This window comes from Dryobates pubescens, chromosome 8 (assembly GCF_014839835.1).
Source record: "Dryobates pubescens isolate bDryPub1 chromosome 8, bDryPub1.pri, whole genome shotgun sequence".
Taxonomy (NCBI): domain Eukaryota; kingdom Metazoa; phylum Chordata; class Aves; order Piciformes; family Picidae; genus Dryobates; species Dryobates pubescens.
The window spans coordinates 5,162,333-5,187,768 of NC_071619.1; the positions used below are offsets into that span (position 1 = coordinate 5,162,333).

The 25,436-nt window shown below is 39.8% G+C and overlaps 1 protein-coding gene across 1 annotated transcript in view; it reads right to left on the reverse strand.

Annotated features, from left to right (window-relative positions):
* ATRNL1 (attractin like 1) overlaps positions 1 to 25,436 on the reverse strand; it is a 570,802-nt gene that overhangs the window by 350,763 nt on the left and 194,603 nt on the right. Inside the window, exon 21 of the mRNA XM_009905632.2 lies at positions 19,485 to 19,537. Coding sequence (XP_009903934.2) covers positions 19,485 to 19,537 — 53 coding nt within the window. The remainder of the gene's footprint in view (positions 1 to 19,484; positions 19,538 to 25,436) is intronic.

Sequence of the window (25,436 nt, forward strand, 5' to 3'; positions counted from 1 at the left end):
CAGAGTCTATGTCCCATCACATTAGCGTAGGCAAGGGAGAAGCAGCAGAAGGATTCACAGCAGCAGTGAAAAAAAGTTTCAATTTTCACAGAGAGAAGGAGACCAGAGGAAGTCAAATGGCACTGGCAGTCAGCAGGGAGGGAGAGGGGATTCCTACAGTCTAATTTCTGTTTCCAGGCATGTTGCTTCGTTTTATATTAAAAGTCATTGAATAAAGTAGAAAAAGAACACTGGGAGATAAGACCACAATACCATCCTGACATCATCAACGGTCAAATATAACAAGGACTTACAGTTACTGAGTCTCTTCACATCTCTATTTTGATTTTATTTATTTTTTTCAAGGCCCTTGACTGCTTTCGTAGTCAAAAGAAGAATTAAAATCAATTCAAAATGTCAGTAATGACTGCGTGTGAGAACACAACAATAATTAGGTGTAGAAAGCCATTTAATTAAATGAGGAAAATAAAATTCCTAGCAATCTAATCCCAGAATTGCTGTTAATTTTCAAGAAACTGTTCTCTCTCTCTCTCTGATGAAGGCCCATGGCTTTTAACATGGTTAATATGGCTTAATATGGGAGTTTTATATTCAGATCCAACAAGGAACAGATCTATTCCCAAAGTCAAGACTTCAATTTGAGGGAAAACTTTGTGGTTTTTAAAATGTCAGAATGTCCCCAAAAGAGTAAAGGCCAGAGAGAAATCTTGATTTGAAATTCTACTTCAGTAGTTCTCAGCTTCACTACAACTCTGCAAGTATAACCGGAACGTTTATATGCATTATACCATGTAGAGAATTAAATACAGATATATGAAATCCATAATAATACATTATGGATTGTATACATTATATACACATATTGGTAATTCTTTTTAATATTTTTTTTTCCCCAAATTGAGTATGTTTAGCATAAATTACTGATAAAGTCATACACACAAAAAGATATGTTAAAAGGGACTATCAGGAGTGTAAAATAAACCGCTACGATCAAGGGTGCCTGTGCATTACTTTTGGGTGAACGCTCACTTAATAGGCAGCTATTCAACACTTTGTTCTATGTTCAGTACTCATGTTGAGCCCATGCCTCATTTACTGCATATTACACAAACCCTTTTCTAAAGACAGAATTAATTTCTAATGTAGCTTTCTATAGTATTCATCACGATCATTTTCTAAGTTCCTCAGAAAAGTTAATGAATTTGTTAAAACATTACCGTGAGATGAGCCGACATTAGTCCTATTTTATAGAACAGGAAATGAAACAATAACCAAGGACAAAAACATCCATTAATCATGAGTAGCCAATCTGAAATACCTACAGTTGGATTTTTTTGGTCATGTTCTGAATTACATAACACTACATACGATCACTCTGAATTTGCAGATTCCTCCATCAGTCATTGTAATTTTTTTCCCCTTTTACAACAAAACAGGAAAGGAACATGCATTCATCATTCCATTACATGATCACTGACTCATCCCCCACAAGCAAATTCATTCTGTGCAATGCAGAGGAAAGTTCCCTGGGAAATACTATGTAGACATGTTATTTAAAATTGTGCAATCATGCCCTAATAAAAAAAGAAAATCAGAAACGAAGGTGCCAGCCACCTTAATTCTTCTTCCAATGAAGGGGTTTTATTATGTGAGAGTCAGGCTGAAGAAATTTCTAGACACCCACTTTCATAGAATACATAGAATAAACCAGGTTGGAAGAGACCTTCAAGATCACCGCGTCCAACCCATCAACCAATCAAACACCACCCAAACAACTAACCCACAGCACCTTTTGGGCTGGCTTCCTCCTTTCCCTAGTTCTTTCCAGCAGAGTCACCTCAGCTCACTGCATCTCTCAACAGATGCAAAACTGAACCTGAGCTCTTAGAAAAGGACTAAGACCATACAGAACTGGATGCATACATGGGTTTTATAACTTTGGTCACTGGCCATTGTCCCGTGGCTCCTGTCACCTAGTTTTCTAAAACACATTTCTAAAACTAAACACCATGGCAAAAGATTTTCCTACATATGCAGACCTTCTGAGAAATTTATCTAGGATTTTGGCTTTAAAGTTTAGCAAAAGTTCTATGCCAAAAGTACTCCAATGTATGTCAGACTGCCATACAAACAGAGCAGGCAACCAGACTCCCACTCACAACAGCCTCATTCCCACCTACACCCTAATTACCACATTTTATAAATGCTGGGTGAGGATCAGTGACTAAAGTGTTGTTTTGGGTTTTTTTTCTGCCTGAGATCTAAGAATAATAAATGATGCTGACAACTCTGGCAATGGACATCAAAAGGTATCATCATGTACTTAATTAAGGGAATTCTTATGGCAAACGTGAAATGACAATGGACAGATAATCACTAAATCTGAAGGAAGAGTAAAGCCATAAACCAGAAAATTAACGTGTGTAATAGCAAAGGATGGCTAACAAAAAGATGAAAAGCTTCTTCATTCACAGAATAAATGGCTGGCACAACCACGTATGCATTCATAAAAACCTTTAAAACTACCGTTAAGAAATTATTTGTCAACCGTTCACTTCCACCAGTAACATTACTTCAAGACCTTCATTACACCAAAAGGTAAAGAGACAATTACATGCCTGAGTTGGTACATTTTCATCATAATTTTTTATTACTGAACTGCACTAACTGATTTTGTGAATAGAAACCTCATTTAATAGTGTTACTCTATTTTTACTTCTTGGAATCACTTTTAAAGTTAGAGTAGAAACCTCCCTCATGATTGCAACGTCAGCCCTATCACAGCCAGTCTTCCCACATTTTTCTATTTAGGGGATTCTCTATTCATGCTGACTCTAAAATTCATACTCTCACCTCTTCATTGCACAGGCAGTTCGTCCCTCTCGGGTTCTTTCTAGCAATTGTTCTCCAATTCCAATAAGAGTTTTTGAGAATAGCCTTATTCATGTTCCTCTCCATCAGCAAAAATGTTGCTTGCGAAACCCAGCTCCATTTCCAAATGTCATGAATCTTATTCATTTGTGACCAAAATAAATTCTGCTTGTTTTACATCAAAGTTAGGGGGTTACCACGAGGCCTATTTTCAGTCAGGATAATTATTTTGAACTTTCAGAGCAGCTGCTTGATTCATCCCTCTATCATCTGTATCTAACAGTCATCCAATGCCTCATTTTCATTGTTACGTTGAAATATGTTGGTGTCCCACATTACTTGTCCATTGTGACAAAACAAAAAGTCATTTACTGTTAAGTCTTTGCTATGGACTAACAATGCTTGCATTTTTGCTAAATGCAATGAGAAGAGAATGAGCCTCAAAATACTCCAGCACTAACTATTTATATGCCTCTTTTTAAATGTAAAGAAAGAGCATTCGAGAATAAATTTCACAGAAGTTCAAAGTGGTTTAGTGTGGTTTGTTTTTTTTTAAGAGTCAGCAATAAGAATTCATTTTTTCTTGTACTGTATTTAAAAAAATAAGCTCACAAAAAGACAGAAAAAAATCTATTCAGCTCAATGTTTCTAATAGTCTGGGCTTACTCTGTATTGACTAAAACTTTCTGAAGATTATTGATCTTTTTCTAAGACAAATATGCAGAGAGGTCAGAAGAGTAACCCTGGGTTCTCTCTATTGACTATCAAAAATGAATGTTAATTAAGGCTACTTTTAAAAAGTTAGTTAGGTGACATGAAATTCACTCTGTCTGTCACTGGAGTATTTTGTATGGAGTATATTGTATGTTTGGAATGGAATGAAATGGAAGAGGTTGGAAGAGACCTTCAAGATCATCACGTCCAACCTATCACCCAACCCACCTAATCAACTAAACCATGCAACCAAGCACCATGTCAAGTCTCCTCCTGAACACCTCCAGTGATGGTGACTCCACCACTTCCCCAGGCAGCCCATTCCAATGGGCAATCACTCTCTCTGTGTAGAACTTCTTCCTAACATCCAGCCTAAACCTCCATGCCATTGGTCCGCTTGGCCACCTGGGCACACTGCTGGCTCATGTTCAGCCTACCATTGACCAGTACCCCCAGGCCCCTCTCTGCCTGGCCGCTCTCCAGCCACTCTGACCCCAGCCTGTAGCACTGCATGGGGTTGTTGTGGCCAATGTGCAGAACCCGGCACTTGGATGTGTTCAATCTCATGCTGCTGGATTCTGCCCATCTGTCCAGCCTGTCAAGGTCCCTCTGCAGAGCCTCTCCACCCTCCAGCAGATCAACTCCTGCCCACAGATTGGTGTCATCAGCAAATTTACTGATGATGGACTCAATGCCCTCATCCAGATCATCAATAAAGATGTTAAAGAGCACAGCACTGATCCTTGGGGCACACCACTGGTGACTGGCTGCCAGCTGGATGTGGCACCATTCACCACCACTCTCTGGGCTTGGCCCTCCAGCCAGTTCCTAACCCATCACAGTGTGCTCCTGTCCAAGCCATGGGCTGATAGCCTGGTCAGGAGTTTGCTGTGGGGGACAGTGTCAAAGGCCTTGCTGAAGTCCAAGTAGAATATATCCACAGGCCTCCCCACATCCACCAGGCGGGTCACCTGATCATAGAAGATCAGGTTGGTCAGGCAGGACCTGCCCTTCCTAAATCCATGCTGGCTGGGCCTGATCCCTTGTGGCTATCCTGTAAGTGCTGTGTGATTGCACTTCCATTTAACCTTCCAATAATATTCTGTAATTCATAGCAAGAGAGATTGCCCATTGGAATGTGCTGGCCAGGGAGGTGGTGGAGTCACCATCACTGGAGGTGTTTAGGAAGAGACAGGATGGGGCGCTTGGTGCCATGGTTCAGTTGATTAGATGGTGTTGGATGATAGGTTGGACTTGATGATCTCAAAGGTCTATTCTATCCTATCCTATCCTATCCAGTCCTGTGAAGACTCTTTTTTCCCCCAGCAAGAGTGATCAGGCATTGGAATGAGCTGCCCAGGGAGGTGGTTGAGTCACCAACCCTGAATGTTTGTAAAGGTGGTCTGGATGTGGTGCTTGGGGATATGGTTTAGGGGTGAACCTTGTAGAGTAGGGTTGTGAGTTGGAGGTGGTGATCCTGAGGGTCTTTTCCAACCTTAATACTTCTGTGATGTCTGAGTTTTTCTTTAACTACTTTGGGAAGAGTTAGAGAGTTTGCCTCGCTCCTTAAACTGAGACACGCTCACATTAATATTGCAAGTCTAACATGCAATGCCATTTTGCAATACACTGGCTTCAAGAGTCATTTCCCTGATTCTAGGTTTTTTCTTTAGTTATACAATTTATACACACTGAAGAGATCTCTATTCTGCTTGTTCTGACAACTGGAATGGCACATCCGAGAAACAACATTAAATTATAGTTTGAGCTCATGTGCTGCTGCCAAAGAGGGATGCTTCTTGTCATATAGTTAATGAAAGCAGTCAAATTCTAATGTTATTTAAATCTTCATCTTAGAATATTCATATTAATGTAAAATTCCTGCAAATAAGGTACTGTGTTTCCTTTTAGAAATCAAGGAATTCAGTTCTAAAACAGATCAATGTTCATAACATGGTCGTGGCAGAAGTATAAATACTTTTTAAATTGCTTATGTTTTCATGCTCCAATTTTCATACAAATTCAAAATATTCACACAGCAACATCTATGTGGATAATCAGGAGATTTTTTTTCATCCTGGTTCCCAAATAATTCAACACAGATCTCAGCAATTAAAGAAGCAACATCTGGCAGATCAGGCCTTACAAGGACACTAAACATGCACTTTGCAAACTGGCTATGAAAATACCCAGATAAGTAGCTGCTCCTGTAATATCTCAACATTTTCAAAAGTCTCCTCCTTTCATTTTTCTCATTATTTAGTTGAACTTTGCTTAAGAAACCTTAAATCTACAGACCAAATGTCATAGCTTACCCCACGTCGCTCGCCTCCACGTGATTCGTACAAAATACACAATGTAAATTGAAGTTGAGATGTTCCAACTTTCCTGATACTCTTTGTTGTTTCTCAAACAATTTTAACATGTTTGTTCTGAGAACTAAAATCACTTACAGCAAATAAATAGAGAATATTTTCAGTAAAACTGCATTTAAAGTTGGAAAGAAATTACGCATGTTGTCTACTGCACTGTGGAGTCTCCTCTATTTTTGAAGTCATGAACTGCAACAGGTACTTGGGTTGTAAAAAATGTAGCGTGTTCTATCACCACAATCACACAATGGACAGTAGAAATGCTTCTGAAAGGAAGGTTTCTAACACAAGCATCTTTTCATTTAAAACACATTAGGTATATTTAAAGTAGAATAGAATTAACCAGGTTGGAAAACACCTCCGAGACCATCAAGTCCAACCTATCAGCCAACACCATCTAATCAACTAAACCATAGCACAAAGTGCCTCATCCAGACTCTTTTGAAACCCTTCCAGTGATGGTGACTCCACCACCTCCCTGGGCAGCACATTTCAATGGCCAATCTCTCTTTCTGGGAACAACTTCTTCTTAACATCTAGCTCAAAGCTCCCCTGGCACAACTTGAGACTGTGTCTTCTTGTTCTGGTGCTGGTTGCCTGGGAGAAGAGACTAACCCGCACCCAGCTACAACCTCCCTTCAGGTAATTGTAGAGAGCAAGAAGGTCTCCCCTGAGCCTCCTCTTCTCCAGGCTAAGCAATCCCAGCTCCCTCCCAACTCAACTCTTCACAGGGCTTGTGCCCCAAACCCCTCCCCAGCTTTGTTGCCCTTCTCTGGACACCTTCCAGCAAGTCAACATCTTTCCTAAACTGAGGGGCCCAGAACTGGACACAGGACTCAAGGTGTGGCAGTGCTGAGTACAGGGGCAGAATGACTTTCCTCCTCCTGCTGGCCACACTGTTCCTGATCCAGGCTAGGATGCCATTGGCCTAAAAAAAAAGAATATTTTTTCACCTCCTCTGTCACATCTGCCTGCATCACCAGGTCGAATTTGGTGCCAATAACCACCCTCAGGATGTTTTCTTCCCCAGGAAGAAGAAACCTGTTAATTTAAATAACAGCATTCTCATTGCTTGTTGCTCACATTAGGAATTGAGTGCAAATTCAGCAAAAACACTGATGGAAGACTAAAGTTCCAAACATTTACAAATGAGATTACACAGGCCTAATACTGCTTAGTCCAGCCCACAAAGCCCCTGAAACAGCTGGGACAAAACACTTCAATCCTTCCTATCAAGTACAGAGTGACAAACAAGAAAAAATAAACCTATATTTTTCTCCCCACTTCCTGCAAATTTAGATTGCAGAGCTAGCAGCTAAACACATCAAATAAAAAAAATTTGGTTAACCTAAGCAAACAGAAATAAGAGATGAAGAAAAAATGGAGCCCAAAAGGCTCTTTTTCTCACCCCCAACACAGTCACCCACTCTTCAGAGGATATTTAAACATTCCCTGAGACAGGGAACATTGGCTACCATGGCAGGGCTTGCTCACTCCTTTCTGAAAGTGACTTGGAAAACTCAATTTCCACCTCAAACTGCTGCCAGACATTAAAAGAAATATTCTGTTTTCCTAGCATTACTGTTTCAGTAAACCAGGAACTAGATACAGCTGTGCTTTCACTAATTCATGACTTTTCTGGCCATGGAAGAAAAGTACTGCTAACTGAAATGCACACAATATAAACCTCTTCCTCTTCTATTGTTTGTGTGTGTGTGTGTGTTTTGGTGATTCTGTTCTGGTTTGGGATTTTTGTTTTCCAGATAATTAGCTTAATACAGAACAATTTTTTCCTAAATATCAAGTACAATTTTTATGATGCAGATTTTCTAGGAAATTAATTATCATATGAAAAACAAACAAACCCAACCAACCAACCAACCAACAAAATAAACACCACAACCAAATCCCAAGCAGCCAACTGTAGTGAATACTGACAGTTTGGGGTTGGTATTTGAAAAGCACTGATTGTTCATACCATCTAGAACTGACCTTCATAGACTGTATATTCCAGGCAACCAGCACCAGAACAAGAGGACACAGTCTCAAGCTGCACCAGGGGAGGTTTAGATGGGATGTTAGGAAGAAATTCTTCATAGACAAAGTGATTGCCCATTAGAATGGGTTGGCCAGGGAGGTGGTGGATTTACCATCACTGGAGGTGTTTAGAAGGAGTCTTGATAGGGTGCTTGGTGCCATGGTTTAGTTGATTAGATGGTGTTGGATGATGGGTTGGACACGGTGATCTTGAAGGTCTCTTCCAACCTGGTCTATTCTATTCTATTCTATTCTATGGTGGCCAATCCTTGCCAATGAACATGAAGTGAAATATCTGCATGATGTAGCTGAACATGATCTTCCCAAGATAAATTTCATTTCTCTCCGTCTACTGATTAATTTCATTTTCCTCTTTCTACTGTTCAGTCTACTGTGCTTTCTAATAATGACCTATCTTCACCTCCTCCTTTATTAGCCATTCCTAATGCCATGAAAGGCTCTAACACCTTAAAATTTCACCAGTCATATTTTTCACAAACCTGTGCAGAAGTGGTCCCTATTAATACTCAGCAAGTGTAGAATTCTAAAATTCTTATTTAATTGATGAGAAAAATGTGGTATTTTTCCCCCTCTTGAGATTTTTATGCCCATATTTTTGCATAGCTTGTCATTTTTATAAAATTACTCTGCTGTCCATGGCATTTCCTTAAGGGGTGGCACATCAAAGCCTATTTATTTACCCACAGCATAAAAAGACAAATCAAATGCATATAGATAACTTCTCTACCAGTGTATCTTCTACTCTTTGACAGATACATTTTTCAAGTCTCCTTAGTGTCTTGTTTGCTATTGTATCTGTTTTACTAATGCATACTGCTGGTTTTTGACCTCACACAGTTTGCTCTTCCATTTCATGTCAGCCTTACCCTTTATATCAACTGACTAGCAAATTACACTTTGCTGTCAGTGGTTTATATTTCTGGAATGTATTTTAAAACAATATTCATGATTCAAGCTAAGAAAAAGTGACAATCAATTAGTATCAAGGACTTGTAGGTTACTTTACAATGTGCTGAAACTGAGCAGAGTTAGTGAGTCAGAAAGCTGAACTTGACAATGCCCACATCTAACTCAATATTAGTTTTCTTAAAGTTTACTTAACACAAGGTTTTGTCATCACCTAGAAAAAAAGAAATGAGCCTTGATTTATTTAGATGATCCTACAGAACTCCTCACCCAAATACTCTGCTGTTTCTAAAGCTGAAAACATTACTGACTGCTCTCTTGGCTTCTAGAAGAAGGTGTGCCATGATTGCATGGTTCAGGACCCAAGACAGCTTATGATAACAAAACAGTTGCATTAGGTGTTTATCTGCAACTGGAATTAGGCTAAACTGTCATTAAGTGCTCCATGTTTGCCAGTGGAGAAAAACACCCAGCTGACATTCTAGTTTGTCCAACAACTCCTAGTCAAAGGAACCAACACAAATTCTCCCACAAATCATAAGCCACTTAGTGAATTAAGAGAGATGGTCTTGTTCAATAGGTTCAAGATTTCACTACAGACCTTTCCTTAAGACTTACTGATCAAGAATTCTCCCTCTTCCCTGGGAAGTTGGCACAGGAAACAATGCAACTGTAAAACTATCCCAAAGGTCTTCCCTTCAATGTCAGATGGATCCTTTCCTATTCTGTTTGCTTCTTACAACTTGCAGGGATGTGGATCATAAGCAGCCTATATCAGAAGTCTCACCACGGTCAGATAGGCCTTCCAGCCATATAACAACCTCTTCCACAACCTTGCAGTTATTGGAGACTGGCTTCTAGAGGAAACAGAGGGCCCAACATGCCAGGATCACCCTCAGCATAAGGAAGTCCAAAGTCTTCCTGGAGCACAAAACAAAAAAATCAGTAGGAAACTCCCCAGCCTGGTGTGGCTGTCAGACTACTACCTACGACTGATCTTCAGGCAGGTGGGGAAGAAGGTGTATCCCATAGTCTTCATCAATGACCTGGATGATGAAACAGAGTGCACTGTCAGCAAGTGGATGACCTTTAGCTAGCAATGTGCCTTTGTGGCCAAGGGGGCAAATGGCATCCTGGGGTGGATTAGAAAGGGTGCGGTTCGTAGGTGGAGAGAGATTCTCCTCCCACTCTACTTTGCCCTAGTAAGGCTACATCTGGAATATTGTGTCCACTTCTGGGCCCCTAAATTCAAGAAGGGCCTCAAGGAATTGCTTGCAAAAGTCCAGTGCAGATCTGCAAAGATGCTGAAGGCAGTGGAACATCTCCCTTAAGAGGAATAGCTGAGGGAGCTGGGGCTCTTTAGTTTGCAGGAGTCTGAGGGCTGACCTCATTCACATTCATAAATATGTGAAGGGCTGTGCCGGGAGGATGGAGCCAGGAGCCAGGCTCCTCTCAGTGACATCCCATGATAGGAGAAGGGGCAACAAGTGCAAACTGCAGCATAGGAGTTCCCATGTGAACATAAGGAAAAGCATTCACTTTGATAGTGACAGAAGACTTGAACAGCCTGCCCAGATTTGTGAAGTCTCCTTCTCTAGAGACATTTAAAACGTGTCTGGGTGCATTCCTGTATGACCTGCTCTAGGTGGTCCTGCTCTGGCAGAGTGATTGGACTGGATGACATTTTGAGCAACCCCTAACATTCTGTGATTCTGTGAAAATGACTGGCAGCAAAACTATCTCTTTAGCCTGTCCAGAGAAGCGTGTAAGCCAACACAGCATTTGGCAATGAGTACACAGAGCCTGAGGTGAGATCATAATACTTTAGTAGGAGCTTCAGGCTCTTGGGGTGGTTATTGTTTTAATTCTCTGGATGGCAACAGTTGGTTTGTGTGGTTATTTTAGCTCATGGCAAAGACTGACTGCTGCTCCCTGTATTTTGAGGTGGTAGGTTCACTGAAACTAATCTTTGCTCAGACTATCACAGAATTATCTGATTTAAATAATAATCTGTTCCACCAGACTCTTTAAACACTAAGCAGATTTCTTTTAAAATGGAATTCATTTGTGTTAGCCCATAATTCGAAAGATAATGTGAGTCACCATTGTTATCTTGTTTATAAATAATAAAAACCTGTTTCAGTCTGTACCAAAGTCAATCAGTGCACGATCTAATTGGTGGCACTTAATATTTTACGTCAAGCATGACAGTTTTACAATTACAGTATGTATTTAGTGTAAATTAATGCTGTCCCAAAAGGAAACATGAATTGTACGAATCAGCAACCAAGCCTCTAACTGCTGGCATCTCGCTCAGAACTCCACTAAAACAAACATCTTTTCAAACAGCTAACATTTCTTGTTTATGCCCTTTAAGTTTCAACATAATTTCTAAATATCTGGAAAATCTCTGCTAACAGTTTTATTAAAAGTGCTACTTGCTATTTATCTTCTAAAACACTCTCCTTGGAATGCTCTTGAGCTTAATTTTTCTCCAAGTATAGCAAGCCTGCCACCTAGTGCTTTACGGCCACCTCTGGCACATGTTTTATTTTATCATTACTTTTTAATAATTTGCTTAATAAAAGATGTCATGCTCTAAGTCCCTGAATGCATCTGCATTTGCCTACACACACTCAGAGGTCTTAAAAACACAAATCACACTGCATCTTCATGCTGACAGGTTGCATTATGTGTTTCAACAGCTATTAGACCATATTTGTACTGCTTGACTAGCACGCAACCATCCTCTAACTATGGTCTTTTGCTGTAAAAGGAAAAACTTTACTTTATGAAAAAACAAAAAGAAAGAAAATAATATCTCAAGAAATTATAAGAAATATTAGGGAAGCCAACATCACTTTGGCCTCTGGATAGTCTCTTGGTTGGCGTGCCATTGTATGCAGTACCCCCAGAACTGAAGAGAGGCACGCCTTAGAATGGGATTTCAGTTAAATGCTGCTAAAATTACTGCTTGGAGTCTGGGGGCAAAAAAATTCTTCAGTAGTGGTATGCTACATGGGAAACAAAAGCTGGGCAATGTGACAGAAAAGGAAGCACAAACAGATTCTATTCTCAGAAAACATTTCCAAGCAGCAGGGCTGGAGCAGCCCAAGAAGTGATTTACGGTAGATCCCAGCATGCAACACGCAAACTGAAACCAGAGCCAGGTTTTAATTCCCCTTTTAATGACATTATAATACTTGTAATAGAATAACTGTTACTGAAAATTGGCTTATATCAGAACTTTGCATATGAACAAGCCCAGTAAAAAAAAAAGGGAGAAAAAGCTCAAATAAGGAAATATTAGGTGAGATGAACTATTGGACCACATCAACAGGTCAGATTAAGTCAAAAATCCATTTTCACAATATACAAGGATGTATTAGCTGACCCTTTTGCTCTGCAGAGACAGTACTGAGTTGATGTTTCCAAGAAGTCATTAAAGTAGCATGTTGTCAAACATTATCTACTTTTAATAATCTGTGCTCTACTAAAACTTCTTTATAGTTACTACTATTGCAAATGAAAACAAACAAACAAAACAAAAGAAACAAAAAACCCTCAACCAAATAACAAAAAAACACCCCCCTAATTAAGACTTCTTTTCTTACATTTATCAAGTCAGATGAGCTTTAAATAAATGGGATCCAAGAAACAAGTGTTTGGTTTTGTTTCAGGCACTGCATACACATTGCATAAAAACATAATTTCAGAGTTTTAAATTACAATCAAAATGTAAAGTAAGAACTGGTAAGGACTCCTTTTGCCCTAGAAGTCCTAGGGTGTCAGCAGTAATGGAGCCAGTGCAGCTAGAATCCACACAAGCAGCCAGAAGCAAAAAATTCTTCCTTCCTCCTCTGCTCCCTGCACAGGTATCAGATATTATCCAGAGAGTTTTCATTGAATATATGTTTCATGCACCCTCACCAATTGTGAACATGGAAGTAGCCTTATCATCTTCTAGAGCTGCTGGCATACTAGTGATGTGCTTATTACTACCCTTTCTGTATGGATACCAAGAAAACAAGCAACAGTGTTATGAGCTCTAATGATGTCATGGCTCTGTGTTTGGCATGGTAAAGCCATAAATCAGATACTCAGATCACCCCCCAAAACATTGTTACATGATATTTAGTATCTCATACATGATCATAGATTTTTTTTTTTTTCCTGCAGTGTACTTTAAGTAGGAAAACAACCAACCAACCAAACACAGCTTGCTAACAAAATTTATCCAAAGTCAATTTACAAACCAATCTATCAATATTCAACATCTTTGTCAACCACATGAACAGTGGGATTGAGTGCCCCCTCAGCAAGTTTGCTGACAAAACAAAGCTGCGTGGTACGCCTGACCCTAAGGCTTCTGCTGATGGGCCTACACTCTTGTTTTTTAGCATGTTTCATCCTATAAGTACACCTGAATTAGTGGCTGCTGAGCCCATATGTGGAGCCGTGTAAAAACAGTATTTCATTAAACACTGAGCTGAGAGAAAGATTAGAAAGAGCTGTGGCAAGAAACATACTGAGCCTAGGAAAAAAGTTAAAATAAAATGTGTACTTTTTTCCCAGCTTCTTTTAAGGGAACATATTTGTGCTTCCTCTTTTTTTAAAGGCTGCAGATCCACCCAATATCCCATCAGAAGCATATATTCTCATCAAGATGGAGAATAAATTATCAACAAGTAGGCTTTAGTTCCACAAAAAAAGCTACGAATCGTGCAGTCCCTCCCTGTTTTAATTCTCTTTGCAAACAACCCATCCCTCCTGACCTCTACTAATCCCCGGGTCCTCTAATCCTCCTCAAAGGTCACACTGTAATCTCTAACAAATTTAGAAGTGTGTGTGCTCTGTAGCACGGTAAACTCCATTTTGGACTTCACGGAGAGTCTCGTACCCATGAAACTGTCCCTCCAGCCAAAAGATAAGCACCAGGTTAAAGAAAATGGTTAATTAATTGCAATTATATTGCACTGTAAGTACACTTTTGCTGTACATTGCTGAGAAAATCTTCTCAAATGTATGAAAGTTTCATACTCTAGAGTGTGCTGCCCTACAAGCCACTAGTGCTGCCCATTTTAAAAGGGCAATCCATCTGCAGACCCAAATGAAGAAGCTACTTGTCCCCTTCCTCTTTCATTGTTGATGGCAGTATCCAGAAATAATTTAAAAATGCTTCTCAACATTCTTTTCAAGGGTAAAAAGGAATAAAACTAATGTGAGTAAACCCACTACAATTCAGCTACAGTTTCTCAGCTCACTACTAGACTGGTCTTAGCTAGGAATTCTCTTGGTGGAATAGGCAACTCACAGTATCACAGAATCACCAAGGTTGGAAGAGACCTCAAAGATCATCAAGTCCAACCTGTCACCACAGACCTCATGACTAGACCATGGCACCAAGTGCCACATCCAATCTCCTCTTGAACACCTCCAGGGACGGTGACTCCACCACCTCCCTGGGCAGCACATTCCAATGGCTAACAACTCTCTCAGTGAAGAACTTTCTCCTCACCTCAAGCCTAAACCTCCCCTGGTGCTCAGCTCATCTGTGCAGGCAATCATTATGATTTACACTCACAGTACTGATTTTTTTGTAAGCTTTTATGCTTCTGGTTGTAGTAATATTAGAATCTATCAGTTCTATTTCTTCTTTGAAGCACAGCATTGGAACTTCCTTACGCACTGTACAGCACATAAAAGAGATGTTTTGGAAAGTTTTTGTCCTTAGAAATAGGAGTATCTGAAAAGGATTATGAAGGAATAGCATCACATCATCTCAACACAAGGGAGAGCAAGCCTGTAACTCACCCTCTGTATACTAGCCTATCATGAATTGTAAATTGAAAGTCTCATTTTCTCTAGGACACGATTTTAACTATTTCTCCATTTATTATGTAAAGCTTTGGTTTCTGTATACAACCCAGGTCAGAATCACAGAAGTGGCACTTGTCCCAGTGATTCCTCCCAATCAGTCTAAAACCATCTGGTTGTGCTGCATGTTCCTTTGCACCCAGGAGTGCTGATTGCAACAGCAATGTATTTCTAATGCTGCTGTGCAAAGAACTAATCCAGCAATTTGGATGCATCCCTTTCAATCTAGGTGCCACCAGTGTGTATCATGCTGGCTGATATACAGTAACAGCAAATACGAAAGCATCACGACCAAATATGATATTTATGGTTTGTGTACATGCAGAAGTCAGCTGCACACCCATCTCTGGCCTCCACTCAGAATTCATTAACATGGAATGAATCATTCACAGAAAGTTTGGCTTCTACCAGAAAGGCCTAGAGATACAGAGCCTCCCTACCAGAAATACAGACACCATCCAGCAGCAGACTTGTTCTCAACCTACAAGAATGCTTACACAAACAAAATTATGGCTTTCACGTTCATGAGGCTTTCTTTTGTATTCACACTCTTTATCTGGTGAAAGAAATTATTGATGAGATTTCCTCTGATGTGCCTCAACAGTGGCACATTGAACACTTCCAACTCAAGAAATGCTTCCTCTTGCAAAGCTTCTGAGATGCAAATTGTTGGATGTCAAGAGAGAAATATCACTGCATGCTTGTCCATTTGCTGTCCTCTTTGCCTGGCATGCATATTCAGGCACTGCTGACAACAGGGTACTAGAATAGATAGACCGTCATGCACCTGGTCATGAATTCTTACACAGTTAACATTTTCCTGATTTTTGTATCTGTGAGGCATGTTCTCATCCTCCTGCTCTCAGAGAAACTCGTTCTCTTGTGTTTTTTTAGTTCATGATGGAAAAGAAGAATGAAGTTAGTTTTAATGGTAGCACTGGGCAAGGTTTTATACAGTCTGGATAATACACTAGTGCATGCTCTGTCTATCATGCATTTCCTACTCTGTGGTTACTAGGGTTCGATAATTTAAAGGAACTGCTCATGCCCAGTGCTGCCATGTTCTCAAACACCACATTAGAATGAAGTCTGATGGGTAACAAACTGCTGCCATTATCTCTATAATTTGATGGCTTTGTTGCTATCTGTGTTTATCCTTTTGGCATAGCATCTGTATATAGATTAAGTCCCTGCCTGTATCAGCATGTTACTTCTGATATAAATCTCATTCTTTCCCATCAAGTTAGATCTATCTGGAGGTTTCCTGTGTTCTCTTTTGTGCTCAGATAACTTCTCAAATCACAGCATGGTCCATGTATATATTTTGCTCACTCTCCTACATCACAACTAAAGGCAACAAGGAACAAACTAAAACGTTCCATGATATCCCACTGGCTAACACTACAAAGTTAGCATTGACTTACTATCTTGAACAGTTTTTCGATGTTAATACCAGTGCCTACATCAGCATCCATCTGTTCCCTCTTCCTAGGCTTGAGGATTGACAAGAGGGAGGATAGAAGTAGGCAACAACTCGGTAAAGCTAACAGAGAGCAAGAGATGGGAACAGATGAATGTTTATAGGGCAAGGGGTGTTCACAATACCCCAAGTTGCAGAAAGCTCCTCTAAGGCGAAAAGCATTCTCAATCCACACCCTGCTGTTAAACACAAATTGAGGTCATTGAATATCACACAAAAGCTAACATTCAGGATTGAATTCTATGGGTTTAGCTTAGAAGAGTATTCCTATTTAAGGCAGTATTTACACAAATGAAATAAATTTTTTACAAAGAGAAAATTTGAACACACAAAACTGTTCATTTTGAAGATGGCTAAACTCAAGCCTATGAGAAAGGCCCCTACCATACAGCAAATTATTAGCTGCATTCCCAGTTTCGTACCATACACTAATTCTAAGTGCTAGAAACAAATGTGCCTACATTTTTATTTCTCATACCCTTATGTTACTCATAAGTATATATAATTTGGTTTTCCTCAGTATTTTCCTCCCTCCTGAGCAATAACTATTCCTTGTGGGGTAAAATGGAAGAATATTCTTCACTTAAAGGAGAAGTGAAGCAGCAATGTCAGTGTCTAAAGAGAAAGTTTCTCACAGAGTAGTGAAATAAGCACAGAAAAATGTCATTCAAATCTTTTCTTGCATAACAGTGAAATGTTTCCTTAAACAAATTAAATCCCATGTTAAATTCATATTTTTAAATACTTGCATAGATAAGAAATTGGAGCATCTCTTGAGGGATCCAGCCCCCAGTACCTGAAGGGGGCCTCCAAGGAGGCTGGAGAGAAACTGATTACAAAAGCCTCTAGCAACAGGATGAGGGACGAGGGTTTAAATTAGAGAAGAGTAGATTTAGATCAGATGTCAGGAACAAGTTCTGCACCATGAGGGTGGGGGAAAACTGGAACAGGTTGCACAGGGAGATAGTTTAGGCCCCATCCCTTGAGATATTTAAAGTCAGGCTTGACGAGGCTCTAGGCAACTTGATCTAGTGGATGTCATCCCTGCTCACTGCAGGGGGGTTGGACTAGATGACCTTTGGAGGTCCCTTCCAACCCAAAACATGCTAAGATTTCAGGATACTACGTCCCTGCTTACCACAGGGGAATTGGACTAGATGACTTCTAGAGGTCCCTTCCAACACAAGCCATTCTCTTACGTTAGGGCATGATTTAGCAGGTAATGGATGGTGCTGATAAGCAACTGTCATTGAAATCTTAGGTCATTCAGTTATCAGCAAATTAACAAATCCTTTCCCATTATGATGCATCAGCCACTAAATACAAGAAATACAGAACTCCATTATTTTAAATTAGCACAAGTTCCTCATTACCTCCAGATAAAATAGCTCTGAAAATCACCCAAATAGAATGCTTTAAACTGAAACTATTAAAAGAATATTTCTCATTCCAGAACAACAAGATCTTTAAAATATTTTGAATCTGACAGAAGATAAATAATAGTAGTGAGTTAAAGGTGAAAGAGTATCTTGAATACAGTACAATTTGCCTCCAACATGATTTATAGACCCAACCAGCAACATGATAGGAAAAAAAATAAGGTTTTTCATGCAGGTGCCTGAGGTCTACAAATCTCATTACTGTCATTTCTTCTTCATCTCTTCAATTTAATAATGTTTACTTTTAAAGGACAAAACAAATGCTGATACACATATCCAAAATAACCTGTATAGCACTCTCTTAGTGGTATGAATTTCTCATGTACTCATTATCTGGCTTTAAATCAACACAATTCATAAAATTCACAGAGATAAACATTCATTCTTCTAAATACTGCAGGTTTTGTTTTGAAATACAGACAGACATTCTTAGGCAAGAAGGAGCAAATGGAATTGCACTTACTAACCAATGGCATATTTAGAACACAGTTATAAGCTGTATTTTTCAGCTTGATCTATTTTATATAAACTGTCAGTGTCAATAGTATCTTTAAAATACCATATTTTAATATCATCTTCCAGTTTAAAGTATTACATTTGAAATTAACTTGTCTGTGAGGAAAAACAAACACAAGAAAACCCCAGCAACCACCCAAAACAACCACCCCCCTCCCAAAAAAAACCCCAAACCAACAATAAACCAACCCCTGCCATATTAATATCTATCAAGAGGAATAAACATTTTAGGCTTATGGGTATGTCACCATCAGTAATACAGTGTGTGTCTATTTGGTTCTCTAAAAGATACCTTGCAGACACAAACCACTTAAGGTGGGGGAAAAAAAATTAGTAAGGAAAATAAATGTTCACTTCTTAGGCAAATGATGCCTTAAACCAAAGATTTTATGTACATTCTAAAATAAAGTGCTAAAAACTAAGGCCAAAGATCCAAATGGATGCTATAAATATAATCAGAGACATGTCTTCATGTAAATTTCAGTTTAGGTAGGGATGATGTTAGTAAACAGTAGGCAAATGGATCCAGTTATCTGACATCAAGCAGGTATGTGCAAAAGCCACAGAAGTTAAAACAGTGCTCTCCATCATCCCATACATTTTTATGATGATTAAAATTACTGTTTACCATAGATATCAGCGCAGCAAAATTGTCACAGCTCACTAAGGGATTTCTTTCACATGCACAATAAGCATTCCCATCCTTCAAGTCTTTCACTGTGACTATCAGAAACATACGGCTCTAAAGTAGATTTGCCAGAGGCACCTTTTTTACAACAACAAGAACACAGAGACAACACACAGTAACATTTTATGATACTCTGGAGAGCAGCTGTGTATCACATCCCTGGGATGCAGACTGGCTAGACCATTCAGACCATCCCCAGGAAATAGTGCTGTTTAGCCTGTTTGCATTTCCCCACCACAAATTCTGCCTTTTAAACAGTGACACAGCTACATACTCCTTATGTTGAGATAGAGGATAACCCAGTGGCTTGGTCAGTCCCTCTATTCTATTCTATTCTACTCTACTCTCTCATCTAGGCATAACTTCTGGTAGACTTCAATTTGCATTCTCGTGGACAAATGGAGAGGCTCTCAGTGGTACATTTTATTTTTTTCAACCAAAATATCAACTTCAGAAAACCTCATGAAAACTATTTCTTCCCCCCCCACCCCCAAGGAAATTAAATTATTACATAATATGTAAACAGCATTTAAGTACTGAACATGAAAAATACAAGTACTCACAGTAACACGTTCCCCTAAGTGGATTTCCAAGATACCTATTTTCAGAGTCACAGCTGCAGGGGACAAAAGAAAAAAAAGACAAAACCAAACATTCCCATTAAACACAGCATAGTTTTAATTAAAATGGAGCTAGAATATTTATTTCACATAGCATGGGTTTCATTACAAGTAGCACAAATACATAAAAATATGAAGTTTTTGATATAGTTCTTAATTAAGACATTCTGCTTTCCAGAGGCTCTACTCTGTCCTCTCTTCTTATAAAAAAAAGCCAGTGACCAGGCTCTTGACTTCAGTCATGTCCTTAAAGTCAGTGCCTATTGTCAGACTTATCACAGGTGGAACTTTTCCATTAATGAACAAAAGAATCAGGCAGAGAGGCAGAGCACTGGATCTCTAATTATCCATGTTGCTTCTCAGTCTGGTTTTGATCCCTCTACTGGCCCTCTCCAAGAGAACAGCTGACCATCAATCAGGGAGATCACTCACTGCAGAAAATGTCTTTCACAGAATCATAGAATGTTAGGGGCTGGAAGGCACCGCAAAAGCTCATAAAGTCCACCCTTCCTGCTAGAGCAGGATCACCTATACCAGGTCACATAGGAACACATCCAGAAGGGTTTTGAATATCTCCAAAGAGGGAGATTCCATAACCACCCTGGGCAGCCTGTTCCAGTGCTCTGTCACCCTCACAGGGGAAAAGATTTTCCTCACATTTATGTGAAACTTCCTATGCCTTAACTTGCACCATTGCCTCTTGTGCTGTCACTGGGCATTTCTCTAACATCCACAGTCCTGAAACACCACCAAACCAGCCTTCATATTCTGAGACAAATTTCCACACTTCCTCATACCATGCTCTTCAGGAATGGAACACATACTCTCCACTTTCAACCACACAAACAACAATGCACCCAGCACATTATTTCCACCCCCTTAAATAAATAAATAAATAGCCCATAACAACAACAAATTAAAACCAAACAAATATATACCCTTAAGAACAAAATAAATTAATACATTTTCAAAGCACTACAGAACACCTAGAGGTGATCCAAGGCTATGGTGTCTGCCCTAGAAAGATGAATCCTAAGCTATAGAACTGCAACCTGTCTCTAGGGCCTGAGGTTGTAGCTGTATATGGAGCTCTAAGCACAGAAGTGCCTGGGTTATTTAGCTTCTCCAGATTTCAGAGGCCATTGCTTCTCTTCGTAGACCACCTAGGAGAGCAGGTGAAATTTAGACTGAAATCAACATTCTGATGCTGCTTACAGGACAGGCACATTGCAAGAGCGGGAGAAGTATCTTTCTTATTGATAAGATATATAGGTATTTTCAGAGACACAAAATAGCCTACAGAATTCCACAGTGATCCAAGTTGATTTATGTAACATTTCTCTAAAAATGTCAAGTACCTTAATAGAAAATTACTATCCTCCTTTTGGTTTTCCAGACTATTCCACAGAAGACTCCAGCGAGATTATAATTTTTCTATTAAATACAGAGAATGATTCATAAACCAAAGAGAAAGCCTATCCTTGCCTATATAAATTACATATAAATATTTTCCCAGAGGAAATTTGAATCATTTAATACTTCAAAGTGCCTTTTCATTACTTTTTTCCTAAGAAACTTAAACTGCAAGGAGATAGAATCATAGAATCAATAAGGTTGGAAAAGACCTCGGAGATCATCAAGTCCAACCTAATACCTAACACCTCATGACAACTAAACCATGGCTCCCAGTGCCACATCCAATCCTTTTTTGAACACCTCCAAGGACAGTGACTCCACCACCCCCCTGGGCAGCACATTCCAATGGTTAACAACTCTCTCTGTGAAGAACTTTCTTCTCACCTTGAGCCTAAACTTCCCCTGGCACAGCTTGAGACTGTGTCCTCTTGTTCTGTCACAGGTTACCTGGGAGAAGAAACCAACTCCCACCTGGCTACAACCTCCTTTCAGGTAGTTGTACACAGCAATAAGGTCTCCTCTGAGCCTCCTCTTCTCCAGGCTAAGCAACCCCAGCTCCCTCAGCCTCTCCTCACAGGGCTGTGCTCCAAACCCCTCACCAGCTTTGTTGCCCTTCTCTGGACATATATATCATGCTTGCTTTATTGGGAGCCTCATGGAAGTCATTGTACTCAAAGGAGCTAGTGGGCTTGGGCAAGGCATCTCTGATCCACAGATCCTTGTTCATCAGGCTTGAGAAACTCATCTGTGAGCACAAGTAGCTGCTGTAAGGGAAGGTGCTGGAAGGCCCCATGCCAGCCTGTGCTGTGTACTGGTGGGTACTGCCAGAGAGGACCTTCCAGCTTGTCAGGAAGAGCTACTTGAGTTTGTTTTTACACATGATAAATGGCACTGTGGTACAGGAGAGAGGAGACATCTCTCCATAGATGGGATCTGTGCAGCATACCAGAGGGCAAAACCCATGCTGAATCCATCCAATCCTGCATGCATACACACAGGGTTCCAAGCACCTGAAAGGGTGCAAGATTTACCTGCTTTCTGTATTCCTCTTTGTATGCCATCTTATTAAAATGGGTAGTTTATTATGCCATGTGTTGCTGGGTCTTATTGGGAAAAAGAACCCTGTACCACTTCCCTTATGCTTCTTCCTCTGTCTCCTGGTGCAGAACACTTTCATAGCCTATATAAGGCATAGCATGAGCTGGAGTTCTTTAACTAGTTAGGGACACCTGCTTTAACTCAAATGAAAGATGTTATTTAAACAGTTTTCAGTGGAGTGAAAAGATATAGTCCTAATCCTATTAGTTTAATCTAAAATTATTCACGTGAGTATGTATGCTAGGTTCTGAATAAATTCAGTTTTGTCTTTTAATCCTATTTCATTAAGTATACAACATTGCTCTGCATTAGTCACTAATTATGGTTCCAGTTACAAAATCTCCTATTCACTGAATTATTTCCTTATGAGCTTTACTCATTATAGTAATTTCTGTACCTTTTGCAAAAGCCAGCACACATTTGACCATATGTGAAGCATAATATATGCCTCATATCTGTGAAATGGGAGCCACACTCTTTATTTTATGTGCTATAGGGCTATGATCATTTGCTTTAAGTGGTAATAATGACTGAGCAGTTCCACTCTGGCAGGACTCCAAAGACACTGCTCCCATTTACAAGGACAAATGGAGGAAGGTTCCTACCAGATTACATACAAGTTCTATGGTTTGTTCCAATACAAAAGTATTCAATTCATCAAGCTCGCTGACCTTCTGATGGCCTACCATTAGCAGTTATTCCCCAACCTCTCCCTCAATTATCCTTTCAAAACTGAACCAATTTCTTTCACTTTCTTTTTCTCTCCTTGGATTCCCTGGGAGTTCAAAGTAGAAATTATGGACAAATGCATTTTTTAAAAAGTACATTTTTTTTTCCCATATTTATTACCAAGTGAATAATAATTTCTGGCTCTCTCTAGACACCATAAATGTCTCCAATGTCTCTTACATTAAGGATTTTATGCAATACTGAGAGTTTACAAATTGCCCTTTGTTGAAGTTTAGCAGTTGAGGAATAAGTATATGTCTCATTTTATTGTGCCTACTGGTATCTGCCTTAAGGAAGTACATGCAGTCAAGCTTTTCACCTAAAGAAAGCCTTCAGTTTTGTAGACTAGTGATTTGAGCACATGGAAATCTTCTCCTAACAGTCCTTCCAACCTTTACATACATAGAATAAACCAGGCTGGAAGAGACCTTCAAGACCATCACGTCCAACCCATCAACCAATCCAACCCACCTAAACAACTAACCCATGGCATCAAGCACCCCATCAAGTCTCCTCTTGAACACCTTCAATGATGGTGATCATGAACACAGGATTTTCTGCAGCTCTGCATCATCACTAGTTGGTAAATGTTTTCTTTCAATTAAAAGTGAAGAAAAGAAGACAAGAGGGAGGAACAAGGAAGGAGTAACCCAACTAAAGCTGGCTTTCCTTTGACTGAGTTTGGTTTTAATGCCAAGCTCTCAGAGGAGACAAAAATGTAAGTCAGGCCATTCTAAAAGACAATATCCTTTTATTTGACCAATTCCCAGATGTGGTAGCTATATTTTGCTCTGGCTTAGGCTTGGTCTTGTCAATTCTACTGAGTAGATACAGGTCTATAGTGTTCAACTTCTGCTCAAATTCATTACACCATTTAATTCTCATTGTATTCCCTGTCTAGCCAGTGGTCTTACTCCTGCTGGCCTCCATTCCCAGTTCAGCTCCTGATCAACTTGCTGGTCTTGTACAGCAGGCTCCTGTTTACATTCTATTTTCCTGCTCTGATGTTATGGGGGTTTTGAATAATGGAACACTATTTAACATAATTTGGTTACTTGGAATATCTCATAATCAAAGTTCAAACAGTGCTTGTAAAGTTAAATTTAAGACTTCTCTAGTCATTATATAGTTTAGTGGTCATGGCAGTTGGGTTACAGTGGGACTCAACGATCTTAAAGGTCTTTTCCAACCCTAATGATTCTATGATTCTATGTAGTTAAGCCTGAGGCATCATAAGTGGACTATGAAGCATTACTACACACTACTATATATTACTAGATCCTCAGCACTAAAAACATAGTCACAGTGCTGTGACTGCAGCTTTTGCAGATATTTATGAGACAGTTGATTAAGCTTTAATAATAACAATGTAGTAACACTGAACTCAGCACAATTCACACAAAGGCATTTACCCTGCTCGCTGCTTACTCCTCCTTGAAACTTCTGCAAAAACTTTCTATTCTAAAAGCAGCTTCCCAGCAATGAGGAAATTAGTTAATATAATTGGCTGTAATTCATAACATTTTGAAAGTGATGCCACAGAAACTGCAGAGTTTCGGCTCAAGAGCAGTGACTAGTGAATGAAAACACTACCTTCAGCTATTCATGGGATATTTACTGGTCCAGAACAGTCATTGACTGATACCTGGAATTCTGATTCACCCTTGTATCTGAATAGAAAAGAAAAAAACAATCCCAAAGCCTTGACTTAGGCCTGCTTGGTTTCGGTACCTTTTACACAGAACTGCCAAAGAGCAGCCATATCTTCTAACCATCAACGATTAAACAGAGTCAACAGCAATGAAAATGAGTGGCCTTACAAACAACAGAGATGAAATAGAATAGAATAGAATAGACCAGACCAGGTTGGAAAAAAACCTTCGAGGTCATCGAGTCCAACCTATCACCCAACACCATCTAATCAACTAAACCATGGTACCAAGAGCCTCATCCAGTCCCCTCTTGAACACCTCCAGTGATGGTGACTCCACCACCTCCCTGGGCAGCACATTCCAATGGCAAATCAATCTTTCTGGGAAGAATTGCTTCCTAACATCTAGCCTAAACGTTCCCTGGTACAGCTTCTTGTTCTGGTGCTGGTTTGCCTGGGAGAAGAGACCAACCTCCGCCTATCTACAACCTCCCTTCAGGTAGTTGTAGAGAGCAAAAAGGTCTCCCCTGAGCCTCCCATTCTCCAGGCTAAGCAACCTCAGCTCCCTCAGCCTCTCCTCACAGGGCTGTGCTCCAGACCCCTTCCCAGCTTTGTTGCCCTTCTCTGGACACGTTCCAGTAAGTCAACATCTTTCCTAAATTGAGAGGCCCCAAACTGGAGTTATGTTATGCCAGCCTGTCTCATGTATTGAGAGTTCAACTACATTCAAAAGACTCATAAGCATCACCATTCTTCTGCAGAAGTGCTAAGATTCAGGTGTGATAACTGAGCTCAGCTGATATATTTAATGAAAAATAGGCACTGCCTGAAAGGTTAACAAGTACCTTGTGATTTTCAGACAATAGATTTGTTGAACTGTTAACTATTATTGTATGTTTATCTTGCTACAGTAGTGTTTATTTTCCTGCAGTGAAACACACTAATTAATAATCTATAAATGCAGATATATCCCTCTTATAGTTAAGGGTCTGCTTCTTGAC